Below are 17,826 nucleotides of genomic sequence, written 5' to 3'. Positions count from 1 at the left end.
AGCGAAAAGTGTAGCAACATACTGCATCACAGCGTGGTACTCCAGCTGCAGGATGGTGGACCAGAAGGCTCTGCAGCAGGTTACTAAGATGACCCAAAACATCATTGGCACACAGCTGCTAGCAGATAAGGACCTCTTTCTGTCTTTCTGTTAGATGTAGGAACATCAGCATCATTAGAAATCCTGCCCACTTTGTACTCCACTTCTTCACAGTGCTCCCCTCCGGAAGGTGTTATAGGTTAATATTCTTACGCACCCCAAAAGTGAAAAATAGCTTCTCCCCAGAGGTGTTAAACTGCTGAGTACTGACTGACCCTCTCTCCGATGGCTGGTGCACACATGCACACAATCATACGCACTCACTTAACTTGACCCTATTGTGCAACACATTGCATGCAGAATTATTAGGCACTTAAAAGAAGTGAATTCAGTAGTTTTCTTTTGCTCTAAGTAAATCTATTTAGAGAGAAAATATTACATTAGTCTGTCAGAAAAAACATTGAAAAGCACTTATTATCAGCATATCAGTTATTAGGCAATCAGAAATTATTTGGATTTTTCTTTCTTCACCATCAAGAAAAATAATAACAGTTTTAGCTGTTCAGTCTATATAAGGAATAATGAACTATCAGCCTTTCCGTACCATCTACTGAACCGTGTTTAATGTCCTGTTGTCGTGATCTGCTAGTCCAGTCCTCCTGTGTGCCACGCCCCCTTCTTACCTCATGTGAAATCCCGGTGTTCTCAGCTGTTTCTAGTCATTGTTAATTGGTTCTTGTATTTAGTGCTTCTATGTCCGTCTCACCCCTGTCCGGTCATTGATGTTTGTTTCTGGGTGACGTCCTATTTTTGCTGAATAAACCTCGACTTCACGGCATTTGTTTTGCTTCTTCGGATGCCTATCCATAACACCTGCATAGCCACCATTATTCTCAGTGACCATCGAGAGCCTTTTATCCATTGATCCAATCAGGTGTTTGATTTGATAATGTCCCATCTTAGCTGAGGCAGCTAGGGCCCCCACCTAGTCGCTGCTCTGAATAGTGTACTGCATACCACCTTGGTTAATGAAGTTTTAATAAGTCCCAGTATTTCTCAATGGGGTTTAAGTCAGGCGATGATGGGAGCCAGCTCACAGTTTGATCACCTTTCAAGTCTTTTTCTCAGCTAATCTATGGAATACTTTGTTGCGTGGGAAGGGGTATTGTCCTACATATCATTACCTTTTTGAAAGCTGCTGACTTGTACCGGCGTTAATAAAAGGTATCTTCTAGAAATTGGGTGTAATCTTGGGTGTAATCTTCCAGCCCACATCATATCTCTTCCACCACCTTGTTGGTGCTCGAAGAAGGTGTCCATGTATGGGCCCATCCATCTGCTCTATCAAGAGCCAAAAAACCTTGGTAAAATCAGTCTTGAGACGTGTCCGTACCCATTCTTAACGTTTTACCTTGTGTGTCGTATTGAGTGGAGGTCGTGAATGAACCTTTGTGCCTTAGCAATGTCATGTATTACACTGTCCTTAGTACCGCCGGAGATTCCTTTCACATTGCAGCTCTGAAATATGATACCGTTTAATACTAAAGAGTTTCGGATTAATTTGACACAAATCTTTAGCAGTTATTTTGTGTCTCCTTCTCTCTACTTGCCTCCTTCATCCTTTTTGGCCAGTGTACAGTGATCACGTTTAAAACGTTTGCGAGTTTTGATTGTGTTGTATTGTTTCGCCTCTGTCAGGCGCTTTAACATTTTTTTGCTCTCTGTAAGTTTCCTCTTTTGGCCCATTTTTGTAGCCATAATAATTTGCCACAATAATTCGGCACAGGGAAGAATCCGTGATCTCTTAAATAATTTCAAGCTGAAAATACTTCCACCAAATTGTGAACATGCTCTATTATTAAACAGTCCATAATTAATTGGAGGTTCATCTGGACTGAAAATATTGGTCTGCAGAGAAGATGCAAGTTAAACACAGTGAAATTCTGCTTGTACTGTATATGCATTCTTTTAGACTGCAGCCTTTGTTTAATTTATATTATATTAATTTCTCATTATTGCTTAATATACTGTCGATTACCGCACCTTATTTGTTGTCATCTGTGATTATTGTTCTAATGTTATTTGTTGTTGTTTTTGACTGGTACAACTTATTAGTGTTTTTTGCCTGTCTTAGATTTGTTAAATCAGGGAATACCATTGCAAATTCATTGTTTGTCAGAAAATCAATGACAATAAAGTCTCCTTATAGTATTGGTAGGAGGAGCTATAATTGGACTGGGGGAGGGGCTGGGAGTGGGTGGGGCTTCTGTGTGAGAGCTGGACTGATCTGTGTGTGCCCTGTTTTCTCACACCGTCAGGATTGTCAGGTTGGTCGACCTTAACAGTCCTTGACAAGCTATAACAAGTTTCCCAGGTTAAACATTTGTGAATAGAAAGGAACCATTGTTCAACAACAACAAGTTATGTTAAAACAATATCAATTATGACTATAAGAAAACGCACAACTCCACATTTGCTTCAAGTGCTGAAGCTCAAATCTGGGCACCACAGTGTTGTGAGTCTATATCAGAACTCTGCTGGTGAAAAACTCAGTTCCTTAACAGTGAGCTTATCTGCTGCTCTCTCACACGCCATGTAGCACAAACTCTACGGAAATCCAGCCAGAAACATCTCCCAGCAATGTCCCTGGAAGTGTGTCGCTCTAGTGCACCTTTTCATGGCTGCGGAGAAACGGTTGCTTCTTGGATCACGGTTTTGATCAGCTGACCGGTTACAATGAAGCCGGCTGTGATTAATTCGAGGAGACATGGCAGAAGATATGCGAGCTCCCTGGTTTGTGCTTTAGAAGGGACTGACTTCATATCCATACATTCTGACGTGAGTCAACTTGCAGCAGCACAGAGGAGCACCTCAGCTCACAGCTTGGTTGATGTCACAGGGGGGTCAATGGGCATTGTGGTGCTTCTGGAATTCTTCATTAATTCGGAGGGGGGGGGGGGGGGAGGGTGTGGCAGTTGCATTCTCCACCCGTATGGTCCGCCTTAAAAGCTACAACAGCTTACCTGCTTTGTCTGGAATTCTGCTCAGTCCATAAGGGCAGGAATGTACATACAACATTTAGCGCTGAAGATGACTGTATTATGCAAAGAATGTCAAAACATCATAGGCTGAGATCACCTGCTGGCCCAGGGCAAAAGGTCCTAAAAGGATCCCCAATGAAACATGACCTCAAACACCCGATTGTGACCTTGTTCTGCAGAATGGAAATGGATCAGTTTCCTTGGTCTAACTAAAATGGAAATGTTGTTCTTCTTCTTTCAAAAACATTTAGCTGCATTTGAGAAAAATAAGCAACTTAAAGCCAGCTTAGCTACTTTTGTACTAAGTGATGTACAAGTAAGGTGAGCTTTGGTTTTGAGTCAAGGTTCCATCAGCATCCAGCACACCTGCTGGGGTTGAGCGCCTTCTTCAAGGTTGATACATAAGTACAGACATGGGATTTGAACCCACAACCTCTGGACATGGAAACCTTAATTAGAGGTACAAATTACTTAAACATCAAGTGATATCAAGTGATAAAGTTTGTTGAAAATGCTTTCCAGTACCAAAGCTGCTGCACTGGATGCCATAACACCCTATGCAAAAGCAGTAAGGACCGGAGTCAGTGGCGCTCTCTGCCAGGGTGCCTGCTGCTCACTGGAGCTGGGTTGCTCCTCCCTCTCCAGGCCTTGCACTCAAGCACAGGTCTTCTGCAGACTTTTTGGTTTCTCCGGGGATTTCACAAAATGGCCGCCTCTTTGCATTGCGTGTGAGGAACTCGCTCTGATGTGGAACACGCACCTTCCGAGCCGTTTTTCCCTGTTCTGCTCTGGACACGGACATCAGCCAGCGCCCCCCCCCCACCCAAAATGCTGGCCTCCTCTTGTTCTCATGCAGTATCGCCCCTCATTCGGGGCCCAGAAGAGGGCGAGTACAGACAAAGCAGCCGGTTTGGGAGCGGTGCCACTTTCAAGGGCCAAATATCACGGCTGTAAATGGGTCACACGGGTTGGAAATGCCTGCGATCTGCCCCCCTGCCCTTTTGAGGCCGTTTGCTCCACTTGGCTTGGTGATACCAGGAAGTAAAGCATACTGACAATCCCCAAAACACAGCCGCTAATGACATCACCTTTTTCATTAATCAGATTTCTATGTTTAATGCCGTTGAATCCTTCCCCTTTTGTCTCAGCTCTGCTTTTACACAGCGTGTTTGGGTTTTGCTGGTTTTCTCTTGAAGTCCATCTGTCAGCTGGGTACATAAAATGTTACTAAAATGAAATAAGCAGCAGGGTAAACGGCACACCCAGGTACCATGTTCTGCGTTCTGTTCTCCTGGCCATCCATGATGGAACGTTCTCTGAGCGTGTGTCGATTCCTCCAGTCATGCGTCCACATAGAAACTGTCCCTGGGGGTCCGAGCCATGCTCCCATCCCAAATGTCTTCTTAGACCTGGTTCACAGGCGACCCCCGATTTAATAAATGCAGGTCCCCCCCATCCCTCTCACCCCGCAGCCCTATCTGTCTGTCCACGTGGACGCATCGCCCATGTCACAGCCGGATGAAGGGAGGCTGCGTACCATGCACGATCTCTAACCCCCCCCCCCAGGGAGAGTGAAAAAAATCAAATCAACTAGGCAGGAATCTTTACTGGGGGGGGGGGGGGGGCAGGTTATCCACTCCACAGCAAGTACAAGACTCGCTGATATGCGTTTTTTTTCGCGTGCCCTTTCTGCTGATAGATTTTCAGATGATGTTGTGGAAGGGATCAATGCAACGCAGCTGGTACCAGGAATTCTGCTCAATCGCAGGAAAGCCGCTGTCAGACGGTATTGGGAAATAGATTTTCCTCGGTTTTCTCCTCAAGACCACCCCCCCAACCCCCCCACTCACCGCCAACCAAAACCACATCCCAGGAAAAGGACAGAGACTGTGGGAGAGGTGCGGCAGCAGAAGAGATTTGAGAATTCTGAGCCTGTGGCTGGATATGTCTGTGTCTTTAGCTGAAAGGCTGCTAGCAAAGTGAGCAGTTTCTGTGGGAGAACCGAAATTATAATCAGTTATATTTATGTGACTAACTCTTAGGTGTGTGGGGGGTGTTTGTAACACTGTTGTTTTTTCTGTATCATTTCACATTGCTGTGAACAGGCTTTTAGGGCTCCACTCGCTTTACTGTTCTCCAGCTGTCTGAACCCAAGTCTCCAACTATACCTCCCAAGCCTCTCAGACCCCCCCCCCACCCACACAGCAGCCCCTGCCCCCAGCCCCGCGTGTTGTGCAGCACCGCAGTAATAAATTACTGGGAAATTCAATGTATATCTCTTTGTTCTTCCCGCCGGATAATTCAATTCATTTGAGCCGGACTTTACATTCCCAGTGATGAATGCATTGATTTCACAATTAAAGATCCCCTGCGTTAGAATAGCAGGAGCTCACACATACACACACCCGCTCGCACACAAACATACACACACACACACACACACACACACACACACACCCGCTCGCACACAAACATACACACACACACACACACTCGCTCGCACACACACACACACACACACACACACACACACACACACACACACCCGCTCGCACACAAACATACACACACACACACACACACCCGCTCGCACACAAACATACACACACACACACACACACACACACACACACACACACACACACACCCGCTCGCACACAAACATACACACACACACACACACACACACACACACACACACTCGCTCGCACACGCACACACACACACACACACACACATACACCCGCTCTCACACACACACACGCACGCACGCACACACACACACATGCAAATACACACACGCTCAAATACACACACACACACACATACACTGACACACACACTGACACACACGCTCGCACACACATACACACACACATGCACACACACACACACGCTCGCACACACATACACACACACATGCACACACACACACACGCTCGCACGCACACACACACCCGCTCGCAGACACACACACATACACACACCAGCTCACACACACACACACACACACACATCTTTGTGGGGACTCTCCATTCATTTCTATGGGCAAAAACTCTAATCCCAACATGATGACCTTAACCCCCACCCAGTACTAGCCTTAACCATAAGTAACCAAACAAAATACACGTCTTTTGAACTTTTACTTTTTTGATTGCATTCACAGATCTTTGTGGGGACCTGAAAAATGGCCCCTACAATGTTAAAAAAGCAGGTTTTTTGTGACATTGTGGGGGATATTTGGACCCCACAATGTAATATAAACCTAATCCACACAGACACAGACAGACACAAACGTGAACATGCACACACACTCACATGCACAAATATACACAAGCGCACAAATATACACAAGCGCACAAACACACAGAAACACGCACATACACACATGCACACACACATGCGCACATAAACACATGCAAACAGACAAACGCGCACATACACTCATGCACACACACATGCGCACATACACACATGCAAAAACACAAACGCACACATACACACATGCACACACACGTGCGCACATACTATTGGGCTGCTGACTGCGTTTTTTTTTCTAGTGTTTTCAAGCTTGCATGCCACAGCTTAGCAGTTTAAAGGCGCAGCTGCATTAATCCCAGTAAACAGCACCGGAGAACACACACACCCCGAGAATAAACAGGCACATGAACTACGTTTTGGGGGCAGTCTGTCTGGCCCTGAGGATCATCGTTTAGCCCCCCCCCCCACCCCCACCCCCTCACACACACACACACACACACTCAGCATAACTATAACCAGAATGAATAGTACCAAGCTAATTGGACAACAGATGATGACAACTGAAAAAATGTGACAAAAATGCTGAGGATGAGCGTGGCAGCGAAGCATTTAGTGCTTTAGTGCTCAGTTGTAATACTTCAGCAGGTTACTGAAAGCTACTGAAATGTGGTTCGGCCGCATATTTGTGAGGAACGCGGACGGTGGCACTGGTGGGGACATGGCACAGATCGTTCTGATCCCTCGGATGACAGGCATATTTGAAACTCATGCTTGGTGTTAAGGAGAGGCGTGTCCTGGCTGCTTGTGCAACATCATCACGTGATGCTGCTCTTTGTTCCACTCAATCACGGGTGCACGTTCAATAAATGTGTTCACTGGAGCAGAAAGAGGAATGCGTTGCACATGTCGGGGGGGGGGGGCTATCTTCATCTCCAACCCGTCAGAGAGCTGAAACAGGAACTGCTTATTGTAACGCTCCCTTGTTTGTTGTAAATAACCCTTATTTATTGTTTATCATAGTTACAGTATCAGGCAAGCAACAGTTGGAAAAACTGGCCCCAAATAGAACTACTAGACTGAGGGGCTCACACATGCAATCAGCAGTTTGTCAGGACCACCAGGTTCAGCTGAGATCTTCAGGTCCATGGAGTAGGATGGGGTGGCCGTGGTCTTGCAGAGTGATGTTCGCGTATGTGAAGGGTGATCTGTTTGATGTTGAGGGGCCTGTACCCCCCCGTGTCAACGTCCTTCAAACTTCACATCCCTCTGCCTTGGGCTTCCTGTATCTTAATGGACGTGAATCCTACTGCATTTGCGTTTCAACTTGTTTTCCTCCGTCTTCTCTCTACAGCCCCGGCAAGGTCACCACCTGCAAATTACCCCGCTTTTTCACCAGGCTAAAATATAAAATCAATATTTTTCTGAGATCAAGCTCGGTTCTTAGTAAACTACTTAATGTGTATATAATAATCAATTAATTATCAAAAGCTATACTTTATCTCCTCTACAAAGTCAACAAAGAGGGTGAGCAGAGCCAGTGGCAGCCAACGAGAGTGAGGCAACCAACCTTAGCCAGTGAAGGCTGGTAAGGAATCCAGTGACATCTGGGAAGAGAGCCAATAAAAGCCAGTGAGAGTCAATGAGTCAGCGAGCGAGCCAATGAGAGAGCTTCTCAGATGTCCCAGATGGAGTTCATCACCAGCGCCTGCAGTACTTTTTGGGTCGTCCCCATTGTTGCTCACCTAGGTGTGGACCATGTGATTAATGGGGCGTTCTCAGATGGAGCCCTTGAAACAAAAACTAAGATTTGAAAGAGTGGAGATAAGACCCTCTGCAGTGGACTTGGGCATCATCCCTCTTCGACTAATGACCTCTACTGTCATTGGGTAATAGGGGGGCAGCAGGAAGGCGGATAGAAAAATACACTCTGACACTCACATTAATTCTGCAAATGAAAAGGGGTAATTGTAAAGAGAAACCGACGCATCTTTACTCTTTCAAATAAATAAAAATGTATGACTTGCCTGAAATATGGACAGTGCCATTACCAATTCAATTTAAATATCTTTCAGCATTTATTTATCCTGCCTTCTACTGCTCTGTGGTTAATGTTAACGTGTGCAAAAAAAAAAATAAAAATAAAATGCAAACAGTACATGGGCGAGTTTCAAACTGACCTGGTAACGAACATCGGAATGAATCTCTAATGAAGCAATCTGAAAAACAGTGCCAATTTCTGTTGGATTTTCAGTGTCTTCCTTGTATTTGATCATCCAACACACCCTACACAAACACCTTGAAAGGTGTGTGTTCAGCGTGTGTATAGAAGAGCCTGTCTTCTGGTACATCGTACACTGCCCCTGAGGGCATTGTTTGGTGAAGCCAATTTAATTTAGAATTTTACCCCTGAATAAGAGATTCGTGACTTGCTTCTGTTTCTCCAGTTACTCTGCATATTTGAGGTATACAGATGGATGCAGACAGGTGTAGGCTGAGAGTGAGACATATAGACAAGAGTTGGCTTAGAGTGAGACACACAGGCGTAGGCTGAGAGTGAGACATACAGACAAGGGTAGGCAGAGAGTGAGACACACAGGCATAGTCTGAGAGTGAGACATACAGACAAACTGGACGGATGTATGTTTAATAGTGTGAAATCATCCCAGACTTTCCATGTTTTTTGTTTGTTTTGCGTCGCTTCAGTACGGGTGGCTCTGTGGGTCGTGCCAGAGCGTCACACCTCCGGGGCAAAGGGTCTGAATCCCAACCCTCTTCTGTGCATGTTCTCCCTGTGTTTGGGAGGGTTCCCCGAAAAACTTGTGGTTAGATGTTACCAAATTGGCCACCGTGAGTGGTTGTATGTAAGGATGTGGCCTGCAGTGGTCTCCGGCCTTAGACTGATCCCTCCACAGGATAAGATGTTATGGGAGATGGCTGTGTTATTATGTTCTTTGCTTGAGCCAGGTTGATGGAAAGCATATGGAACACAACAACATGACTTTGTTTAGCAGCGATACTACACATGTTTTTTGGAAGATGTAACATGATTTCCTCGTTTTGGATGTGATGAGATTTCACGGGTGGTTTTGTCACTGCATAACTGTGGGATACAAATTTCTCATGAATGTTCCTCGACTAAACACCGGATTTTTTTGGCCCGTGGATTTGTCAGTCAGTCAGAGCTTTAATATTTTCTGAGGTATGTCTGGTTTAATAAAATGGCCTATAATTAATATAAGAAAACAGGGCTTTGCACATTTTTCAGGGGATGTTTCAAATATTGTGAATGGTGCGTGAGTGAATGGTGTGTAAGTGAATGGTGTGTGAGTGTGCCCTGCGATGGGCTGGCCCCCCATCCTGGGTTGTTCCCTGCCTCGTGCCCATTGCTTCCAGGATAGGCTCCGGACCCCCCGCGACCTAATAGGATAAGCGGTTTGGAAAATGGATGGATGGATGGATGATGCATATATAATTGAAAGCAAGTAATATTTAACGCAATTTTGCTTTGTGTTGGGTCACCAAGTTTCTTTTTGCCTGTGTATTGGGGAGGGGGGCGGATGCCTTGATTGAGCCAGCAAAGCGATCAGTTGGCGACGAGAGCGGCTACCTACAGTCAGCCCACCCTAACCCTAACCCTAATTCTCTGTCACTTGCCTGAGTACAGGTTTTAGCAACTGGGTTTTGTGAGATGGAGGGCAGGTTTGCATTGGGCCTGTGTGTGTGTGTTGTGTGACTTCTTCACATAACCCCATTTTTCTGCCATATTCTGTGGCCGGTTAGAGGCATGGGCAGAGACACAGTGGAAGGAGAGAAGGAGAAGAGGGAGAAATAAAGACAGGAGACCCCAGTGAGGACCTGGGGCTGGACATAACTCATTCGTGACATTGGGAACAGGCTGCGACTCGGTGGGAAAATCACCTCTGCTGCGCCGTGTGCGTCTGATAAGCGGGTGAAGAAAACACAGTGGCTGAAGACGGGGTGGGGGGGACAGGGGGCGAGGGAGGGGGGCGTGACGATACACGCTTTCAGCACGTCGTTCTCGCTGAAGGGGCCACTTCAATAATTCATCGCTCTCTCCTTGCTGTGGCCATCCCAACTGCGAGGCTAATAGTTTTCAACACCATTTAAACAGCCCCGTAGACATGGGGGGGGGGGGGGTGTGTCCGCCCGTCTAGGAAATGCATGTCAGATATGACGGGTTCCTGGGTTAAATCAGGTCTCTGCATCCACTCATCTGGTCGTTCTGCGTCCTTCCTCTGTATCCATGTCCAACCTGTTTTTAGTGGTTGTTATTGTACAAAGTCAGGGGTAGGTGCCAGTGATAACCCCTCCCATGTCACAGCAAAGGACACCATAATCCGGGCATCAGCTATCGAGCGAAACAGACCGTGTGTATCCCTCTAAAAATCGAGTGCTTAGCATTTATAGGGCACTCTAAGGCTGGGACCTCACAGATCATCCAAAGACTCACCATCTCTTCACATGGCATGACCACCCTACCAGTAACTAGTGTGATTACTCGTGAGTGGTTTTGACTGTGTCGGCCAGTCTCTTGCTAGGTGCATTTGTGTGTGTCTCTAACTTTGTGTAGTTTCTTCCTCGTTTTTTGCCCTCCCCCCCTCTCCCGTTTCCCCTGCCACCCCAGATGTGGGCAGATCATTCGCTGCTACCTGAACCAGATATCTGAATTATTGGGACCCCACTGGCCTGTAAGCCCCGCCCACCACCATGGCTGAAGCCGGCCTCCCTGGCCTTCATGCAGCAGAGTGCTGGACCTTCCAGGGGTTTCCAGAAGGTTTCCTGTGTCAAAGGAAGGTGTTTGCAGTGTAGGTGTAAGCCACCTGCAGCCGAGAACAGAGCCCGTCTGCCATTTTGGATCGAAGTGGCAGCATACAGAGTAAAAGATGCTTCCCCTCTCTTTACCTGCCCCCTTTCAGACCTGCATTGGGGATAAAAACAGGTTAATTGTACTTCTTCCCCTTCTGTCGTTTATGCCAGCAAGGTAGAGAGCCGCCCTATTGACACGGCCCATTATTCCATCCAACGAGGGTCCCTCTTCAGCTGTGGGCAGTTATTCAGGGCCTATCCCAGCATGCCTTGTTCCTGCTTCCTTTCCAGGTCATGGGGGAATTGCAGGTTGCAAGAGTGGTGAGGGAGGTACCTGAGGATAGAGGCATGTTTAAGTCCATGATGCCATATTTCCAAGTGTCAAAGTCTGAATTCACCCCCCCCCCCTCCACGCTGTCAGATCGCCCATTTGATCCTGCAGGAAATCGATACGTGCCAAGCAGGCAGGATGTAGGTGCTGAGCCCCGTGACCCCTGTCTAACACGGCGGGGGTCAGTGGGAGAGCAGCGGGACACCCTGACCAGATTACACATGAGAACACGCCTGAATCCTGCTCTTTACCTCTGAGTTTTTTCTTCAGACGCTGAGATCTGACCAAGTGGAAAATGCCAAGATGCGAAAGGCACTGGGTGGGGGTGCCAGGGAATATCAGTGAATCTGCTACACTGGAAAAGTGGGAATACTGAGGGAATTTAGTGCAGCAAATCCTGCGCTGGGAAAGGAGCCATTTCTCTAGAGCCGAGTGCAGCCGGGAAAGTCTGAACTGACCAGAAGCGGCTCTCTGCTGCTTCTCGATCGGAAGTCTGGTTTGAACTCTCTCTCTGTCTTTCACTTTATTGTTGAAACAGTTGCTCTTGATTAGGGTTCTGTCAAAGCCCCCCCCCCACCCCACATTTCTTTCATTTCTCCGGCCTCTTTTGCCGCAGCCAAACCCCCTCACCCCCCCATCTGCCGGCTGACCTCTGCTATTCTCCTCTTGTGCCTCCCTCCTTCAAAAGCCTCAGGATGTCGGTAATTGGAGGGGATGTGACGGCCAGGGAGGCCCCCCCCCCACAGAGGCGGGGGGGCCCATCTCACTCCGACATGCAGGCATCACCAGGGCCCCTGGCTGCGACAGGGAAAGCTCCTCTCCTGACTGCTTCACTTCCTGCTGTCGACAGGAAGCACCTACCACAAGCAGGAGGTGGAATCACAGGCACACTAAAGCGAGACAGCAAGACCCACGATTAAAGCTGTAAACTGCCCGTAATATGTGATGTAATGTGTGTATACCCTGTCCATGATGTCACCTGCCCTGTGCCTCTTGGGACAGACCCCAGGCTCGCTGCTTCTCTGGAAAGGGCAGGCTTTTGAACGGCCACCATTATTTTACGCAGCTAAAGGGTTCAGAACAGGACATGTGCTTCCTTAGCTCACACGCACACTGCACTGGGCTGTTGAGGGACTCCCCCTTCTATGACATTTCCATGTGTCGTCATGTAGCCTGCAGGCGGACAATATCCCTTGGTGCTCCCCCCCCCCAAGGAGAATCAGGTTCCACGTGGCTGACCCAAATACACCAACTGTGCAGTTCGTAGCCAAATTTAAGGCCCCTGTGACATCATGCCACTGTTAGCCTGCCCTGCATGCTGAAGTGGTGCTTAACAATAGGGCTACAATCCCAAATCAAGATCTCCTCTTCTAAACACAGCCCCCCCCACACACAGCCTCCCCCTCACAAAAACCTAAATTTCTCCCATCTTTCCGGCTCTGCTTCTCTGTTTCCCTCCCAAACTTTGCGCTCTGGTCCACACCTTCCACCTTTTCTGTGTGTGTCTACAGGTTCATGGAGAGTTTGACATCTTTGTCTTCATTTCCTGTGCAACCCTTACACCAGATACTTAACCCCCGAATATGTACTAGTTAGCTATGACTAGCTCCACATTGGCTTTTGCTATCCTGAGTGTGACACAGAGAGGGCAATGTAAGAAATAAGAAATCAGGCGGGTGGCCGGGAGGGCATGGGGACAGGAGGGCATGGGGACGGGCGGGCATGGGGATGGGCAGCCAGGGATCCAGGAGGATGTAGGGTGTGGGCGGGCAGGAAGCCATGGGGGCATGGACACGGGTGGGCAGGACACCAGACGGGCATGGGGACGGACGGGCAGGGGTCCAGGTGGGCATGGGGACGGGTGGGCAGAAGGCCAGGGGAGGCATGGAGACGGGTGGGCAGGACACCAGACGGGCATGGGGACAGACTGGCAGGGGTCCAGGCGGGCATGGGGTTGGACAGGCAGGGGTCCAGGTGGGCATGGGGACGGGTGGGCAGGAGGCCAGATGGGCATGGGGATGGACGGGCAGGGGTCCAGGCGGACATGGGGACAGACAGACAGGGGTCCATGTGAGCAGGGGGACGGGTGGGGTGAAGTTCTGGTGGGCAGGGGGATAGGCGGGCAGGAGGACAGGTGGGCATGGGGACAGAAGGGCATGGGGACGGGTGGGCAGGGGTCTGGGCGGGCAGGAAGCCAGGTGGGCCGGAGGCCGCGGGGACATGCGGCCAAGTGGGCAGGAAGCCAGACAGGCAAGAGGCCGGTTGGCCAGGCTTCATATTATCTGCTGGGGCTGTAATCAGCCCCGGTTTCTCTGGCGGACGAGCGCTTTATGGTTTATTAATCAATGGACAGCCCGGCTGAATTATTAATCTCAGGGCCTGTATTTAGTTTCACCTGCCTTTCCCTGTGTCTCTGGTTCCGAGTCGAGGTGCCGGGTCCCTGGCTAGGATCATGAAATCCATGGTGGGGCTTTGGATTCGGCCGAGCTCCGTCACTAGCCAGCGACACGGGCCGTGATCCATTACCCTCCCAGCAAGTGGTGGCAGGCAGTTCCTCAGCCGGGCTGCAGCCCCCCTTCGCAGCCAATCCTGCCCCCGCTGATCGACTTATTTTTAGAAATACGGTAGCAAAGCGCAGAAATAAATGCAATTGTAATCATGACAGTATTTTTTTTTAAACAACATGATACTGAAACTTGTAATGTTAATGTAAAATATCAACCAACAGTGATTATGCTGGAATTTGTCCAAAATCTCTTTCGATCCAGGACAGCCTACGGCACGTTGGGTTTCCTCATGGCTTATCATGCTCTCTTTGAGGTTGGTGTTGTTGTTTAATAATGTTTTGTTGGATTTATGAGTTCTGTGGATGAGGAACGTGGACGGATGGAAGGGGGAATGCAGGTATGGATGAATATGCTGGGGCTGTGTTACAATCCATGAAAGAGAAAGAGGTGTGTGGATGAACTTGGAGACATCTGAGACTGACAGCAGCACCAGAAAAGAGAGAGCAAGCTTTCCTGGGGGCTGCAGGAGGCCCCGATTGTGGCTGTGAGCTTGTCTGTGTGTTGGGGGAGAGGAGAGGCTGGGACAAAATATCAGGTAAACATTCACGGACTAAAGTGTCTGGATGCTTTAACAGCAGAACCTTGTAGTTTGAAGCTACCCCAAGTGACATGAGGATAAAATCTGTGTGATATCATTTTTGCTGGTGAAGTTTATATGAATGGGGACAATAGAAGGTCTTTGGCATGGAAAGGCACTTGGAAGGCGCTTGGAACCCGACAGTGTGCAGGTTCCACAGCCCGTCCGGACAGACAGCGCGCAGGCTCCACAGCCTGTCCGGACAGACAGCGCGCAGGCTCCACAGCCCGTCCGGACAGACAGCGTGCAGGTTCCACAGCACGTCCGGACAGACAGCGCGCAGGTTCCACAGCACGTCCGGACAGACAGCGCGCAGGCTCTACAGCACGTCCGGACAGACAGCGCGCAGGCTCCACAGCCCGTCCGAAGCACGCAGGTTCCACAGCACGTCCGAAGCATGCAGGTTCCACAGCACGTCCGGACAGACAGCGCGCAGGCTCCACAGCACGTCCGGACAGACAGCGCGCAGGCTCCACAGCACGTCCGGACAGACAGCGTGCAGGCTCCACAGCCCGTCCGGACAGACAGCGCGCAGGCTCCACAGCCCGTCCGGACAGACAGCGCGCAGGTTCCACAGCCCGTCCGGACAGACAGTTTAAAAAAACACGTAACAAGGTTTTCCTCTGTTAGCCTGTGGGCGGCTTTTCCGTTCCTTTATTTTCTCTGCTGGGTCGTGCGGCAGTCAGTCGAGTGGGAAGAATGTGAGGCATTTTTAGGGTCCTGACCAAAAAGAAAAAAAAAGGAAAAGCAGGGCCTCTCCAGGGGCCAGTAAGTAATCACTCAGGGGCCCAAGGCCCCGTGCTTCATGTTGGCAAAAAGGGCACTTTGTCTTTTTATTCCTCCTTTTTGCTTTATTTTTGCTTCTTTTTCATAAGTTGCAGCTTCCCCTACAAAAGAAGGTCAATAAACAGAGCAGGGGGGATAATTATAAGTCTTAATTAGTTTCCAGGAATTAAAAGTGATGCACATTTGGAGACGGGGCAGGGGATGCAAAGAATCTGGCAAGAGATTATATTCTGCGTAGGTGTAAATTGGGGTTAATACCTGAGATAAAAACAAACGGCTTAAAATTCCCAAATTGCATTCTCTGTCGTGGTGCTGGGGGGGTCTATCTGCATGCTAATTATCAGACATGCAAACATGTTTCAAACAGCCCGAGAACAATTCTGCCCCGTCCCTCATGCAGAACCTGAACCAATGGATTGTGGGTAAAAAATAAATTTGGGTGTGGTGGTTTACAAAAGCAACACCCTGTTGTATCAGACATTCATAATTATTTAGTTGATTAGCAAATGCTTATATCTAGTAACTGACATTATTCATGATTACATCATTGTTATACAGTAAGGGTAGGAACTGTAACCAAACACATGATGAGAATCACGACAACAATCCATGCTGCTTTTTCAGGAAGCCTGGAATTTCAGACCCTTTTCTGCTGGGCTGGCCTGAATGAATACATTCACCCACATGTGCATCTTGTGTTTATTTACCTGGGATGTAAATCCACAGGGGTGGCATGGCACTGGCACGGGGCTACAATTTCAAATTGTTAACTGGAGATGGTTTTCAGAATCTTAATCCTAATGTACATAAATGACCATAATAAGAGATTAATTTTATTAGCAATTATCCATTTAATAGTGCACATGGCAGCACACTGAAACCCCTTACTGGTGTCCCGCACTGGCTGTATGAGGAGTGGTGTTTCAGCTTGTTTAATAACTCTTAGTGTGTTGCAGCCTATTTTGGGCCCCTGTTCATGCCCTGACTCATCCCCATTGCTGCTGCAGGTAAGAAACAAACGTTAAGTTGTAATAATGACCTCGTCAATTGGCCCCCCATCTGTAACAGTCAGATTCGTAGACGCGAGGATGATTATCGTGTTGCCAGGGATTGGCTGCCAGGGTAATGGGGCAGGTGTGAAATGTAATGGGGCGACGGGGGGGGGGGGTTAGGTGAAATTAGACACAAACATGGCCATAGAAAACACATAACCAGCAGCGACTACTCAGCAGAACTGCCTCTCCATGCACTAACAAGTCTGTCACCCTTGTCACCCACACATTCATAAAAACTGGTCACATTTATATAATATCTTCAGTTTTAGCACTTATCTTAACAGAGGAAAAGATCACAAAGTTTAGGAAGCAAATCCTCCTGTAAAACAGCTAAATCACCCAGCAGCAGACAGGATAATGGCTAAGGGTCTGGGTATGTGATCAAAAGTTTTCACTCTGCAGCTCCCACTGTTGTACCCTTGAGCAAGGTACTTTACCTGGAATCACCTCCATAAAATGTCCATCTGCCTAAGCAGGTAGTCATTTCCCCCCACTCGAACCCCTCTCACCATTAATATGTATTAGATGTGTCTCGAGTCTCTGACACTAATCTGATACATACCACACTGGAGGGCTTGGCCAGCGGGTCCATGTCAGAGGTCATTAAGAAAACCAGCAAAGATGGTAGAAGTCTGGAAATACCTTCTACCATCTCACTCTCCTCTTTCTCCCTTCCTCTCACTTTTTTTACATGCACACATCCATACATACAGACACACCCACGCTTGCACACATGCACACACACGAGCGCGCCACTCTATCATAAGCTTTTAGGGAATTAGCATGTTTAACAACTGCACCGTTCTCGGCCGAAAAAATTCCTTTGAATTGAGTTAAGCAGCCTGGCGATTATGGCGATTCAGGGATTGGGCCTAAATATAGGAACTTGAAATCATTTACCGGCATGACTTTATGGACTGTAATGAGCTGCAGCTTGCAGTAATCCTCCTGGTAATGGCAGGGGAGGGGCGTCTAGAAGCATATGGGGGGCGGTGGGGGATTTGCTCATGCTTTATCATCCACTGTCTTAAAAGTCCACTGTTTTGGGGACACCTTAATTAATATCATTAAACACCGATACCCTCAAGTTGAATCAACTCACCCCAGGAGCGGCGGTTTGCTAGGGGCTTGGAGGAACAGCGGAGGCGCTGCTGAGAAGCCAGCAGCAGACTGAGCCTGAGAAGCGGCGCTGAGTGTCTGCTTTCATTACGCAAAGCGCGGGTCAGAACTCGGGATCTGGGGAGGAGTCCGGCACCTTATTGGCTCAGCCTCGGCTGGTCGGCCAATCTGAGGTCAAAGACCAAGTAGTGAATCACTGCTTAGCCCATTTGCGTGGTGAAGC

General features: G+C 48.3%; 1 protein-coding gene across 1 annotated transcript; it reads right to left on the bottom strand.

Annotated features, from left to right (window-relative positions):
* Positions 1–13,167: 13,167 nt before the first annotated feature.
* On the bottom strand, positions 13,168–13,776 carry LOC125727509 (uncharacterized). The gene has a single exon (XM_049004297.1). It carries the CDS (start codon positions 13,774–13,776, stop codon positions 13,168–13,170), a length of 609 nt encoding a protein of 202 aa, XP_048860254.1.
* Positions 13,777–17,826: the final 4,050 nt, after the last annotated feature.

Source organism: Brienomyrus brachyistius, chromosome 2 (genome assembly GCF_023856365.1).
Source record: "Brienomyrus brachyistius isolate T26 chromosome 2, BBRACH_0.4, whole genome shotgun sequence".
Classification (NCBI taxonomy): Eukaryota; Metazoa; Chordata; class Actinopteri; order Osteoglossiformes; family Mormyridae; genus Brienomyrus; species Brienomyrus brachyistius.
This window is presented reverse-complemented; position numbering and strand designations above follow the sequence as displayed.